This window comes from Argopecten irradians, chromosome 11, assembly GCF_041381155.1.
Source record: "Argopecten irradians isolate NY chromosome 11, Ai_NY, whole genome shotgun sequence".
NCBI classification, from domain to species: Eukaryota; Metazoa; Mollusca; class Bivalvia; order Pectinida; family Pectinidae; genus Argopecten; species Argopecten irradians.
In genome coordinates this window covers 38,845,776-38,860,927 of record NC_091144.1, presented here as the reverse complement: position 1 = coordinate 38,860,927, position 15,152 = coordinate 38,845,776, and the positions used below count along the sequence as shown (strand labels likewise).

At 36.0% G+C, this 15,152-nt stretch overlaps 1 protein-coding gene across 7 annotated transcripts; it reads left to right on the top strand.

Moving 5' to 3' along the window:
• Window positions 1-3,118: 3,118 nt before the first annotated feature.
• LOC138335514 (sphingolipid delta(4)-desaturase DES1-like) lies at window positions 3,119-13,730 on the top strand. Of its 7 annotated transcripts, none has more exons than XM_069284637.1 (2): window positions 3,119-3,480; window positions 10,211-13,730. In XM_069284637.1, the coding sequence occupies exons 1-2, from the start codon at window positions 3,440-3,442 to the stop codon at window positions 11,262-11,264; spliced, it is 1,095 nt and encodes a 364-aa protein (XP_069140738.1). In that variant the 5' UTR covers window positions 3,119-3,439; the 3' UTR covers window positions 11,265-13,730. The 7 variants fall into 7 exon arrangements, with proteins under 7 accessions (XP_069140738.1, XP_069140743.1, XP_069140740.1 ...); XM_069284642.1 differs by lacking the exon at window positions 3,119-3,480 and adding an exon at window positions 5,309-5,451; XM_069284639.1 differs by lacking the exon at window positions 3,119-3,480 and adding an exon at window positions 5,470-5,623.
• The last annotated feature ends 1,422 nt before the right edge of the window (window positions 13,731-15,152 follow it).

The window sequence follows — 15,152 nt, the reverse complement described above, 5'->3', positions numbered from 1 at the left end:
TATATAATTATGCGTGTAATTATTGTTTCATTTCATCAGAATGGGCTTCATATAACTTGTGTCCCATTCCAGTCTCTCTGCTCTTGACATCCATTTGGAATAAATTTTGCGTTTCATGAATTTCGAACTTCTGATAAATACGACCGTCCTATATATTACCAACCACCTCTGCATTTGATATACGTTTTACTCGTTGTTTACCTATGAGGTCGCGGTAGATTTTTCTCCGGGTTCTCCGGCTTTCCTCCACCAACAAATCTGACACGTCCTTAAATGACACTGGCTGTAAATAGAACGTAAGACAAACAAAACCAAAACTTTGTTAACCACACAAATGACAATCGGAAACTTTCGGCACTTTCTATACTTTGTCGTTGCGGAAAATGCCGAATGTTCTTGTGTGTCATACAATGACTATTTGTTCAGCGCATGTTGTCAAACACAAGATAACGTTGCATCCGGGTTTTAACACGCCTTATCTCATGCTAATGGACTCAAAATGTCAACAAGCGGAAACTTAAACATAAAATGTAAACAACCTGCAAAACTTAGACATAACCGCCCCATGATTCAGCCACACAAATTAGTTCAGGGCAGCCCTGGATAATCTGGGCAGGCATTCATGTCAGAGGACTACTCAAATATACCTGTGGTCACTGAGTAATACCTTCACACGCAATAGAATTGTTTTCGCATGCGCTAATTATTTTATTTCGCGTGTCCTTTCCCAGCAATCGTTGTTAATGTATATAATTATGCGTGTAATTATTGTGTTTCATTTCACCAGAATGGGCTTCATATAACTTGTATAACTTGTGTCCCATTCCAGTCGAACCTTAATGAATGGAAATATGTTTACATCGATATCAGAGAGGAGTCCGGGACTCGAAGTTCCCATTCAATATGCATGGATGCCGTCGTGAAACCTACGGTACTGTCATTCTTATTCCTGAAACATCTATTTCCCTTACGATGATAGTGTGTCGTTAAGCGTTGGGAAGAATGCCGTCATCAATGCGGACAGTTGTTTAACGTACTGTACGGAAACCAAACACCAAGATAGAACGTGAACCATACATAAAGGGGACAAGTCACCCAGGAAAGTGACCTTAGTTGTCGATGGGCCGTAAAACTCAAAACCAAGAAAGTTGTATTTCATGCATATAAGTACTACCTGTCACCTTATACAAACAATATGGCCCTCTGTCAGTTCTATTCATGTGACATACGTGTACTATTTCGGGATTAATTTCAATGCGTGTATTGTGAATCTTTATTTTCAGTGACTACGTTTTAAAAATAGACAGTATTATTGCGCCGTTATTTCAGCCAATCCAAAGTTGCGTTACAAAGAACGATATGATCTTTTTTTAAATATGACATATTAATATTCAATTCAAACAATGAACATGGCTGCTCGAGATATTTTAAATGTAAATAAAAAATTAATAAAGATGGAACAAACGTCTTTTCTTTCACAAATACTCGGCCTTTTGGCTATCCTCAGGTACATGGGAAAAAACAGTTATGAGAATGGACATAAGGACGAAAATTTGTAAAAGATACATTTGTATTGCTTAAATAAGATATTTTCTCCCACATGGGACGATTCTTTGAAAAAAAAAAATCGTTATGAAAACACGGCATTCAGAGGTCGCAAAACTTCCATTTAGCCACGTTATATTTTCAGTTTTATTTAAGGGTTAAAAGTACGACACAGCCGAACTATCTCTAAAATCGTCGTAAAATGTTCTTTTAATCTATTCCAGTTAAATGACTATGTCAACTGGAAGATCTCCGATCAAGCATAAACTTTTAAAGGGACAATTCTGTCTAATAGTATATTAAATTTGGACATATATCGAAATCAATCCCGTTTTAATGGGTGTTAGAATAGTTAGTTTTACTTTGATATGATAGAAAAGCCCAAAGGTTAAATGTGTGTGAAAAGTTTACTCTCGCTCGCTGTCCGCCATTACGCATTGTGGTCGGATGTCTTGTATGCCGAACCTTGGCCCGTAATTGCCAGTGGATTATAGATTTTTTTGTCTAGAACTACTCAAATCGCTTATACAGTAGTGTGTTTACCTTATCAGGTGCATGTTCTTATCTAAAAAAATCATCAACTCTCCAGTTGTTATGTATTGCATTTTTTTAACGTACGTGACAATGGCTCTCCAATTGATATGGGTACAGCGCACATATTGTACCTGCTTAAATGTATTTATTGCTATACGAAGTGGAATTTCAACGGTATTGATAAAAATACTTAACAATGTCGTGGAATTTGTCAATATTTGTTGTTATTTGTTTCATAAAGAATATCGAACAATACGCTTATGCCATATTTTGCTTCGTGGTTATGTAACAGAATTAGCCTGAATGTGTTGTTCCTTTCATAATATTCCATTTCAATGACTGTGCCAACTTAAAGATCTCCAATCATCCGAGAATATTTAAATTAAACATTATCCCTGTGGTGGAATTTGTTCCATTTAAATCGATAATTTACGGTGTGTTGACCCTATCTACGAGTTTAGTATTGGTTTATTTCATAGTTGTTTGCTTGGTTAAAATATTCACGTCATTTTCAGCAAACAAGTCGCATACATTGTAAAAGACGCACGGACGCCTATACGGGTCATGTAGTTTATTTGTTGTTGCCTATTTCGTCATAACAAGATAGTTATTTCGTATATTCTTATAACGAGATAGTTACTATTTTTAACGAGATCGAGATAGTATGTACTCGTTATAACGAGATAACTTATTCCGTAATAACAAGGTATTATCGAATTATAACGAGATAGAACAAATACTACATAACACGTATAGGCTTCCATAAAGACGCAAGCGATGCATTATCGGGGTTACTATCACTGATATTATATCCACCCCTGGACTATCTCAAAGTAAAACTGGAGGTAGTTCTGGAGAAAAATACTCACCAATCACAGGCCTGCATTAACGTCTTTTGAAGATTACAGAGAGAGTGATAAGTGCGAAGCCCAACTGATCAAATTACATGTATCTTCTGTTACCTTCAGGTTTTTTTTTTCTTCTATGACATAGTTCAAATGTGGATATCAACAATTATGATAATAACCATAGGATTTACATTAAAATTGTTGAGCAATTTTATTTTTGGAGAATCGATCTTACCGGAAAAATCAAAATGGCGGAATACCTGAAATAATGACTTTGGTGTATGAGAGAAAAATATTCCATATGTGTTTATGATGGATAGGGAGGGATTATTCTACACTCGAGATCGTCTTCATTCTTCCTTTGAGATCATCAAGGACGCCAATAGTGACGATTTGAGGTCGTTTGGGGGAGCGCAGTGGTGTAATCTCCCGGGAAGCCTCGGCTTTTACTACATTTCGTGACCTTCGGGTATCCCTATTCTTGTTCTTCTTCATTGAAGACCAGGCCGTCAATGTTGCCATTTTGTGGTCTGTGGGGTTGGCGCGGTGGCGTGTGAGTATTCTATACAGTGACTGAAAGTGAAGGATTTTTTGTGTGTTAATTTTTGTGCAGCTATAAGATAAAATAGGATAAAAAGGTGTATCATTTATTTTGTTGTGAAGTTTTCATCCCTGTGATCCTGTAGTATTTTAGTTTGTGATGTAATCTTGTGTGTGAGAGTTTGGCAAAGTCCATTATGATAAAGTCTTTTTTAAAGTGAACAGTCGGACAAGGATGACTAAAGTCGGTAAAAATGGTGTGAATGTATCCAGTATAATTTCTTACGGAATAGAAAAATAAACTTTCTCGCCAAAATCTGTATGCGTAAGTAGAAATTAATTTAAAGTATAGGAATCCTAAAACGTCCTCCCGGCTGACTATGTCCGTGGTTACATTTCCACGCAGCCTCGCTTTCAATGCTTTCAACTTTTCTTTATTTCAATGGTCAGAACTGGGAAACGTAAGCAGAACTTGGCCGTCGTATTAATATGTGAGAACTTTTGGAAGGCCAATGAACGCATTTAGACTGGTTTTCTTTGCCCGACTATTCACTTTAATGTTTTTTCTTTCTTTTTTTTTTCTTTTCTTTTTTTTCTTTCTTTTTTTTTTGAGAGGTCTTTGTATGCATATGATTAATTGGGTTCACACGATCTGGAGGATCAAAAGCCGTGTTGTAGGTTAATATAAAATACTGTTGATCTTCATATCTTCACATATGAAAAAGACTTTTAACACATTTCATTCATGGCCGCGTAGCAGGTGTATAAGTGTCGGTCAAGTGAAACACGATTGTAAATCACCGCTTCGATATAGTTGAAGGCTTCGATATAGTTGAAGGCTTATAAAAGTTAACATAGGAGTGTATGTAGATCATTCAAAGCTCCGTAAAAGTTTCTTGGTGTTGTAGCTTATTGTATATTGTCGTGAGCGTACAGTTGAATTAACCTAATGAGTATATTATAATTAGCATTCCTAATCCATTTCTAATTTGGTCTCCTTTCAACACGACCCAAGTCCAGGGTCAAATTCCCAGACAATAATTGTTTTGTTTTGTTTAGTTTTACATCCTATTAACAGCCAGGGTCATGTAAGGACGTGCCAGGTTTGTTGGTGGAGGAAAGCCGGAGTTCCCGGAGAAAAACCACCGGTCAGCGGTCAGTACCTGGCAACTGCCCCACATGGGATTCGAACCTGCATCCCAGAGGTGGAGGGCTTGTGGTAATATGTCGTGACATCTTAACCTCTCGGCCACCGCGGCCCCTCCCGGACAATAAAAAAATGTACACCTTATATGAACGATATAGCATATAAATATGAATATACGTCATGAATTGATATGCCTAACAGTTTATTGCACACTGCCATATCTTCTTAGCATAACCATCCAGCCTCGCTGACACGTCCTGTTTTGAACAATTTTTTAACGGAACAATATGTGTATATGCCTGAATGAGGATTACACAAGACAATCGTTTTGTCCTATCGATTATAACCGCAACACAGTGGCACCCAAACAATAGATTATGTCATTGTTTATCGCTAGTTATGCAATATATATGTTTTAGTGTGAATGCTATTCCTGAATCCAATATCAACAGTTAGGAATGACATCGTCCTGACAGTAAAATTGTTTAGAGATCAGCTGTTAGCCAAACAGTGGTCTCAACAATTTTGTCACAGCACAGGAGTTTGACGTTCTGTCAATAATAATAGTAAAAATATATATATAAAAATACCCCTATATACTTCATAAAAACATGTATATATATGTTTTTATATAGTTAATAGGGGTATTTTTTTTATATATTTTTACTATATATTATTGACAGAACGTCAAACTCCTGTGGTCACAGGGTCATATCACAGTGTGTATAAAATACTCAGATGGTGACCTCGAACTGTATCCAAGCCTGTGGAACTTACCTGAACAACAAAACCAAACAAATAATTGCGAAATAACATCACCATCTATGAATTACAAAGGTGAGCTCAACCTGTGAGTTGTGGTCGTAATAAAGGACTTGGGTTTAATATGTTGATAGACTTGCCAGACTTAGGAGAAGCCCTTACGGTCAGTACGTGGAACCGGAGTATCCGGAGAAAGACTATCGACCTGCTGTTAGTACCTGAACTCGGAGTATCCGCAGAAACTACGGTCAGTACTTCATACCTGAGTATCATGAGGAAGCCCATCGAACTAAGGTCAATCTTATTGGAATGTGTTCCACCCGAGTTACAAACTAGCAATGGACACACCTTTAATTACGAAGCGGACACCGCCTGGCAGCATCCTCGATATTCCAAGGGTTACTATCACTGCCATGGATATAACGTCAGTGATTGTAATCCCTGGAGTATAGAGAATGGCACGCCAGTGCAGCGAGTAGAGAAGAAAAAAAAATGAAAAAAAAAAGAAATTGTGAAATTGACTAAATATCATTCAAATCATATACAACTACAAAATACACAGTATTAATGACAGCTTAATTCAAATTAATGAACAGTTTTATATACATGTATGTATCTTAACAATCTGCATGCACGTATACATGCATTATTGGCATGGCATTCGATATAATCTATCCATGTGTATACATGTACTGTATCCGAATCCATATTCATAAATGCATTTATGGTATATCACTCCATCACACAGACCAGTCAGCTAGATTAATTAATAGATGAACACTCATTCGTTTTCGCGCACACAAAAACAGAATTCTCTCCATAAATGCGGAGAATTGCGATCTCCACTTAACGCGACTACGTTGTTCAGAAATCAATCTCGGCCGAACGGTACAGTGTAAAGCCAGGTATCGGACAGTTATAAACTGTTGTATGGACAGTAGATTAGCCAGTTATATATGTGTCCACCCGAGTATAGCGTGTCCACGCCCGCCTCACCTTTCACTTGAGCCAGGTAACCAAAATAAACACGTGGAGCGTGGAGACGTGTACAGTACGTGTGTGCACTGATCCAGGGTAAATAGAATATCAAGCCGGGTATATCTTCAACGAGGTAAGTGTTTTCTGTGATTTATCGAATTTTCTGACCATTCTGCGGGATAAAAGGGAAATATTTTTAGGTCTCTAGCTTGCACGAATGTTCGAGAACTGAAAGGGTGAGTAATTAAATGTATAATAATATGAAAATCGGTCGGACATCATTAGCGTGTGTTTTTTACATGGTAGAATCACAGGGCCATGTATAGCTTCTATATGACAAAAGGCCAGAAATACATATAAAATAACACAAGTTACAAAAAAAATAGGTCAGATTTCTGGCAAGCGATCGATGAATCCCTTGTGTTATTTTATATGTATTTCTGGCTTTTTTTCATATAGAAACTATACATCGCCCTGTGGTAGAATCAACGGGAAATTAGCCTTACGTATTTATGTGTGGAGATCATTTTTCTATATAGTGGATATTGGATAAATGAGATGAACTTGTTATATTTTCATTAAACATTTCAGATGTCCTAATGATTAAAAAAAAAACCCACATATATACATGTAGGATGATATTTATGTATGTTCAAGGATACGTCCTTGGTATGTTCAATTTTAAATTATGTAAGTCCCTTTTCGCGGTCAATCGAGCGTAACCGTGGAAAAGTCACGAAGTAGGACAGGGGTGGAAACTTACATAAGAACAATATCGAGTCTTAACGACTGATGTTAACAAACATTTAACCGGTGGAATTCGATAGACCCATAAATGCGATGTAGGTATCACATTTACTGTTGATATCGTTGTGTATATCATGTTGAAAATATTTTGAATATTTTACGAACTTCAATGTAACGTATTTTGTGTAGGATTTCAATGCTTCTGACACACCTTATTTGTTTTTGATATGTACCATGCAACGATTGCGAAATATACATCGTACGGCGCCCTGCGTGTTCACATATCAAATGTAGTTCTAAGGCCACACGCTTGTTTAGTAAAAGGGTACGTAATCGCTATACTCGACAAAACAAATATGTGTGCGCGCCGGAAAATCATTACATATATATATATACATATATATTTTTTTTGTAAATGAACATTAGACTGAAAAGTGAAGGACATTTTAAAGTATTTTTTAAAACCATGTAAATCATAACATTCGTGTTCATTAAAATTAACATTAACGAACGTGATTTTTTTTTCTAGCTATCATTTAATGTATGTACATGTATATATACAACACATTTGACTTTCAAAAAAGCGTCCGTTTTTGCTTTACAATTTCTATATCATCTCAAATTCTGAGAAACAATGGTTTGGATGTTTAATTCTATTGGTATCTCTTCACTTCACTGTTCAAGCGTAATATGTATAATGTGCGTACTAAGTGTTATGACCTTTACTAAATCTATCAATGTAGTGTGTAATCCTCGATACTCCAGGGGTTACTATCACTGACGTTTTGTCCATCCCTGGACTATTCTCATAGCAAAACCGAAGACAGAAGAAGAAAGTTAATTTGATACTTTGATGTGCATCAAAGGAATTGGATAACAGTATATTGTAGTTGACAGTGTGGCTTTGAAGTTGGGCGTCGCTCTCTCTGTGATCTTCAAACAAAGTCTTTCCGGGCCAGTGATTGGTCAGTGTTTTTCACCTGAGCTGCCTTCAGTTTTACTATATGAGATAGTCCAGAGGTGAATATAACGTCAGAGATAGTAACCCCTGGCATATCGAGGATGCACCACAGGGTTTTGGTTGTGTCAATATTACACGTATATAGTGGTGTCCGTATATATAGAGACAAAAGCCTGTTGACACAATGACTTCTACCAGAAACACATATTAAATGTATTGCGTATACATATATATATATATATTATGTTTCTGCTTATATGCTGTGCGGTTTTGTTTAAAACATTAAATACCTGCCATATATTTTTTATTTTTATTGAAATAACGCTAGCAGTTTGGTTTGAGTTTTTGAAAAATAGAACTGAAAAATATTCATGGTATAGAATTGTCCTGTTAATGTATTGATAGCAGTAACACAATTCACTATGCAAATTGTCGCATGCCCCTCGATATCACAGGGGTAAAACGAATATAGGTACATGACCTAATCAACTTTTCTATCACCGTAATTGTATGTTGGATCACACGAACCTCGTGCCAAGTTCCCGTGTAATGCATGTATACGTAAGGTCAATGATAGTTTGGTTTCTATTAGTTAGACATCCATGATTATGTCCTATAGTTTGTTTGTGAAGGAAAGTCGGAATACAAGTAGGAAAACCACCGACCACCCTCCTAGCAACTGCCCCTCACGGAATTCGAACTTGCAACCTATGAGTTCAGTTATCCTCGATACTCCAGGAGTTCCGATCACATACAATCTTTACAACCCTGGACTATCTCATAGTAAAACTAAGGCAACAGAACAGAACAGGTAATTTAATCCTTTGATGTACATCAAAAGAGTCGTATAACGGTACACTGTGTGAGTGGCTTTGAAGGAGGGCATCGCTCTCTCTGTAGTTTTCAAAGAAAAAAATGCAGGCCTGTGATTGGTTTAGATTTGTTCCCCTGAGTTGCCTTCAGTTTAACTATTATTATTTCCTTTATTTCCTCCAATATTGAAGAGTTTACAGAAAACAATACATAAATAAAGAAAGAAACATTCTAACATACACACGTTACACATATATATACATATCTATCAATACAAGAAAGATACGAGGATGTAGTCCATTATGCTAATAGGATAGCTGTTTTAAGCTGCACGTTTCTCAATGTTTTGTATTGATTTCGCTTTCGTGTTTTGCACTGATAACTATGGACACGCGACAACAGCTGGACCGCTAATTAACCTCAAGCGTCAATACGTAATTAAGTCATCTTGTTACAAAACAAAAACATCCAAACACAAGTTTTTTTTATTTCACAAAAACACGTTGTTATTCCATTTTTGGATATTACATAATTACCTCTCTTGCGAGCTTGGGCCGCGTTGACCGAGTGGTTTAGATTGCCCGACATCAATCTAATCACCTCGGAGAAAATTTCGGTAATCTTCGGAAACATATTTCCGAAGATTTCCGGAAATTTACCACGAAATTTAGCGATATATTACCTCAAGACCTCCATCTCAGGATTGCGGGTTTGAATTCGCTGTGGGAGAAATTGCCATGTACTGACCGTAGATCGGTGTTTTTTTCTCCTGGTACTCTGGCTTTCCTCCATCATATAAAGTTGGCAAGTCTTTGAATAAATCTGGCTGTTACTAGGACATTGAAATAATTAAACCGAAAAACCGAGTAAGTATCGGTTTGAAGTGTTAAATTGCATTGGGTGACATGGCGGCATAGTAAAGTTAAAAGTCAATTAAACAATCCAATGAATATAGCAATTAGCTATGCAAAATGGTTTTAATCCGATCGAAGATATTTGAAATGCATACACACACTCTTTCTGTTTTTGCAGCTAATAAGGGTCCATCCCTTCATGCACGAAGTGTGAAACACTCCAAAGGTAACACCTACCTGAATATTTAAGAAATAGACCAATCTATGACATTTCGAGGTAGTTATATGATTGGTCAGTTCGAAAGGTCATCGGAACGTGACCCCTAATAGGATTTTTCAGATCCTCTTTGAAACGGAGTAAGTGCAAGGGTGTGTATTTAAATTAGACTGAGAATTTTTAGAAAAGTTTGAATGTCATATTGGATCAGACGTTATATCCCATAATGTATTAATCCCAATGTTGTGCTTACTTTTTTTGTAGACACAAAATGGCGTTAAAGTGGCTGACAAAGTTCGGAAGTCTAGGACTGCGCATGACAACAGACGAAGAAGAATGGATTTACAAAGAGGAACCACACTCTCCTCGGAGGCAAGAAATCCTGAAGAAATATCCCCAAATAAAGAAACTGATGGGTTATGACCCTAAAATTGCTTACATCGTCACAGCGGAAGTGTTTGTGCAGATCTTTGCCGCATGGATGGTCCAAGACGCGTCATGGACAACGATTGCGATCCTCGCCTACTGTTTTGGCGGTGTTCTTAACCACTCCCTAGGGAGCGCCATACACGAAATAGGACATAATTTAGCTTTTGGACATAGCCACCCTAAATTAAACAGAGCTTTGAGTTTATGGTGTAATCTTCCTATAGTAGCTCCAATGGCGATCAGCTACCGGAAGTACCACGCGGACCATCATAGATACCTCGGCGAAGAAAACAAAGACGTAGACATACCTACTCGGCTTGAAAGTTATTTATTCCGGCATCCAATTACAAAGATTATATGGCTTATGGTTCATCCAATCATTCACGCTATCCGTCCATTCTACAAGAGCCCTAAGCCAATCACTGGCTGGGAAATCATTAACACCGCGGTGCAGATGACCTTCAACGCCATCATCGTGGCGACTTTTGGGGTCAAATCTCTTGTGTATCTTCTATTGGGAACCCTGATGGCGCTTGGCTTTCATCCTCTTGCCGGACATTTTATCTCGGAGCATTACCTTTTCAACAATAACGAGACCCAGGGAACGACATCTTATTACGGTCCACTGAACTTCGTATTGTTCAATGTTGGATACCATATAGAGCACCATGACTTTCCTTATATCCCCTATCACAAACTTCCGGAACTGAAAAAGATCGCACCCGAATATTACGATTACCCCTACCATACGTCATGGGTCAAGGTCGTTTGGGACTTTATCTTCGACAAAAGGTCAGGGCCACAGGCGAGAAGTGTAGGCTACCTGAAAAATGACCGACATATGAACGGACATAGCAATGGTCACGTGGCCATGAAGAAGGAGGAATGATTAACTTGTATAAAACCACTATTAATATTTTTTTTTTGATTCTCAGCTAGATTGTCCTTTTTTGAGTCTTAACTTATATTTTGTAGAAATGTAAGACATTCGGTATATCTACAACAGCATAATGTAATATGTATTGTTTTGAGACGACCGATTAACATTGCAATAGTCGTTGCAAAATAGTCTACAGTTATATAATTATGGACTTCAAGGAAGGTAAAGGCGAGATTTTTTCAACCTGGTAGTTTCGAATGTTAACCGAAGCCAAATATAAATAATTGAGTTTTATTCAATCATTTTCAACAAACTGAAAAAAATAATGTGTTTGATATTTGCGTTAAGATAAGTGTTTTTTTTCTTTTGTTGTTGTTGTATTTATTTATTTTTTATAAAGAAACAACACAAATACTACATTTGGACATTAGATGTTCCTATTCACGGTGATGTCGACTTTGCGATCTAAATCACGAGAAGCGTTGTTATAAAATACGTCGTTTTGTCTCTTATCCCTAATCCATTGTAAACGTTTTTACAAAGCAAGGCAGACAATCAGTTTTTGTGTGTAAGGTGCTCGGAGACTTCAAAATGGTTTTTACCACAATTTTGAACAGAATTCAGAAATAGTTGTCAGAGATACAAAAACAAAGCAATCTTTTCAAAACATTGTGAGTTGTGGGCATTTTCCAAAATTGATATTCGGAGAAGTGCAGAGAAAACCGTAGAAATACAATGTACACTAGATAGTGTTGTTGGGTAAATATTTTCACGTACCTATTTGTTCAAAGCTGCCTAAAAGACCACATCTGTGTTAAGACCATCTGTGGTCCAAAATGACAAATTAAACACACTTTGACCTATGTATACTGCAATCCAGCAATTTTTGCAGCGACATGATTTCGCGGTTTATCTACCAAAAAAACTTATTCATGTCGATTTAATTTCGCGATCTAGATTTATGATTCTATTTTTCTTCTGTTTGAAACAATTTCGCGGCGATTTCATCTCTCCCGTGAAGACGCAAAAATTACTCGCACGCAAATTCGACTTTATACAAAAGTTATAAACAAGCGCGCCCATAATTCGTGAATACTATTTGCATGATTTTTGTTGGCATGCAACTTTGTCCGTACAATGTGTCGTAAAACCAAAGTGTTTTTTTTGACCTAAAAAAATATTTTGCAAGTAATGTTATTTTTACTAGGTCAACGTTTCTCTTTATGATTGTATTTATTTATGTATCTTTATTTTATTTTCTAAATAATGGATCTGAAATTGATTGCTCATTCATAAATGTGTTTTTATTATTCATCATTTATGCATATGAAACAGCTAGTTCATATTCGTTTACATTACAATCAACCATTGTCAAAAATGTTGTTCAGAAATTCGTTTATTTTCTATGAATATATTTTCTGTTCTTATATATTTTCATGCAAAATAGATATCCTGTGTTCTTTCAATTCTTTACTTATGTTATAATTATACATATACATGTACATCAATTTTGATACTGTTTTTGTGCATAATTACTACTTAATGATAATCATTGTTTAGATGAAAACAATACACAATTTCTTGTTAGTTACTACCATGCCTTCAAATATGCAAAACAATTATTTGGTTGTTTTTCAAATCGAGTCATAAAAGGTACTAATTTTATCATGTGCTTATATTATCACCCTGTCGTATTTAAATGTTGACGTAGGTGTATTTTTGTAAAAATACCATACTCTATCTCTAGGGGTTTCTATCACTATCGTAATATATCCACATATAAACTTTTTAATTGTAAGAATAAAAAAAAACTACGTGCACGCACGGTATGGACGTAGATATGATGATAAATTCTACAGACTTTACTTTCTGTTAGAATTTCGCCATACGGAATCAGCCATTGGTGTCATTATTTATTTGCAATTACATATACACACATTTGATTTTATGAAACAATGTCAACTAACTCTACTGTGCACGCATATTATTGTGTTATTTTTCACTGATATTAACATTACAAGACGTAGGCGATGCAATATGTCAGATCCTACTATCTTCTGTTCAAGTCGAAAACCATGAAAATTAAAATTATAATGACATATATGTATAATGACAATGACTATGCTCATAACATATTCATAGACTTCAGTCTTAGCATAACCAATAAAAAATAGCATAACACTTTGTAACGTCTTCTCTGATTGGCTAAGTAAAAATTTTAAACTGCCTTAGACTTATGAATGATTCATGAACTTTGGGAATAAATAAATATATATGATATATTTGTTTGAATATCAAATTATTTTGGTTTAGCTATGATACACAACCTAATACTTTATATTGCTTATAGTCATAATCTTTTGCTAGATTATTTTTTATAAGTGTCAGTATATTTTTCTTGGTGTAAACTTGAATAAATGATCTCCAGTCATGTGAAAGCGACCCTAATGCACAATAAAACACAACTTTTCTAAATTTTGTTTGTATTTATTTTATATTAATAAATGAAAATATTTTGGTGAAAAGAAGGACGATGGCCTCTGCCATATTTGGATCCACCCAAATACGCGAAATTAAATACCTCACGTAATTGATCAAAGTCATATATTTATACATATTTTAGCCTGTTTTCATCCTCGATACTCCAGGGGTTCCGATCACAATGATCTCTACACCCCTGGACAATCTCATAGTAAAATTGAAGGCAACTCGGGGGACAAATCTGAAACGATCACAGGCCTGTAATAACTATCTTTGAAGACACTACAGAAAGAGCGGCTCCTAACTTCAAAGCCACACAGTGTACTGTTATATGGCTCTTTTGATGTACACCAAAGGACTTAATTACCTGTTCTACTGCCTCCAGTTTTATATTGAACAGTCCAGGGGTGTAGAGATCGTTAGTGATCGGAACCCCTGGAGTATTGAGGATGACCTGTTTTATAAATGACACTTTTCAAAGTCTATACAGATACTTCTCAAAAATAAACACCCTCCAATAAAGTCCAACAATAAATCTCGAAATTTTACACCCACGAAAAAAATATTGGTCAAATGCGACTTCAGTTAAGACTACATTTGCTGTATACATGTACATGCAGGTTAACTTAACTTCAGATTAAATCTAATTAAATTCGGTTTTATGGCATGATATGAGGATCTGTATTTTAATCAGATTGGTAAAGACTACATAATGAATCTAAGTCGGCTAGAATTTCATGGAGGATATTAGGAAGACAAATCAACGCATACTACACAGGCAAAACATTATTCGTGTCGATCATACACGTCTGAGAAGAGTTTGAGTTGTATTTCAGACAAATATGGTAAAAATTCCACACACACAAAAAAACAACTACAAAATATGTCAATTTCATGTCAAATTGAGCTGGGAAAAAGTCTTCGCGTAAATTAAGATCACTTTTGGTCAATTTTTCCCACTGAAATTCATGTCAATTTTAAATCACCTTTAGGTGAATTTCGCTTGAAACTGACATGGAATGTTGAATTTTATAAAAAAAATTCTCGTATATTTTCCATGTGAATTTCACCATGACGTTATTGACAAATGTTCTGATATGAATTGACTTTTCATGTAAATTGACCAAAATTTGACAAGCCTTTACCTGAAGACATTCTATTGTAGAGCAACCGAGTAGACGGTGTGAATAAACAGAAGAGTGTGATATCTGATAACTCTACCAAAAGAGCTATTTGAGGAAAGCAAAGCCTGTCCCTAGCAAATTTTAAAGACCTAAGAAGAGCTTAATCATGAGAGTATATTTTGGTCACAAATTAACAAAATTCTATGTGTTATCCCGAAAATGGTTGCCCATATCCATCACACTTTTGTAATCCTAAGCCAATTTTTATCAAGTCAAAAAACCAAAGCCAGTT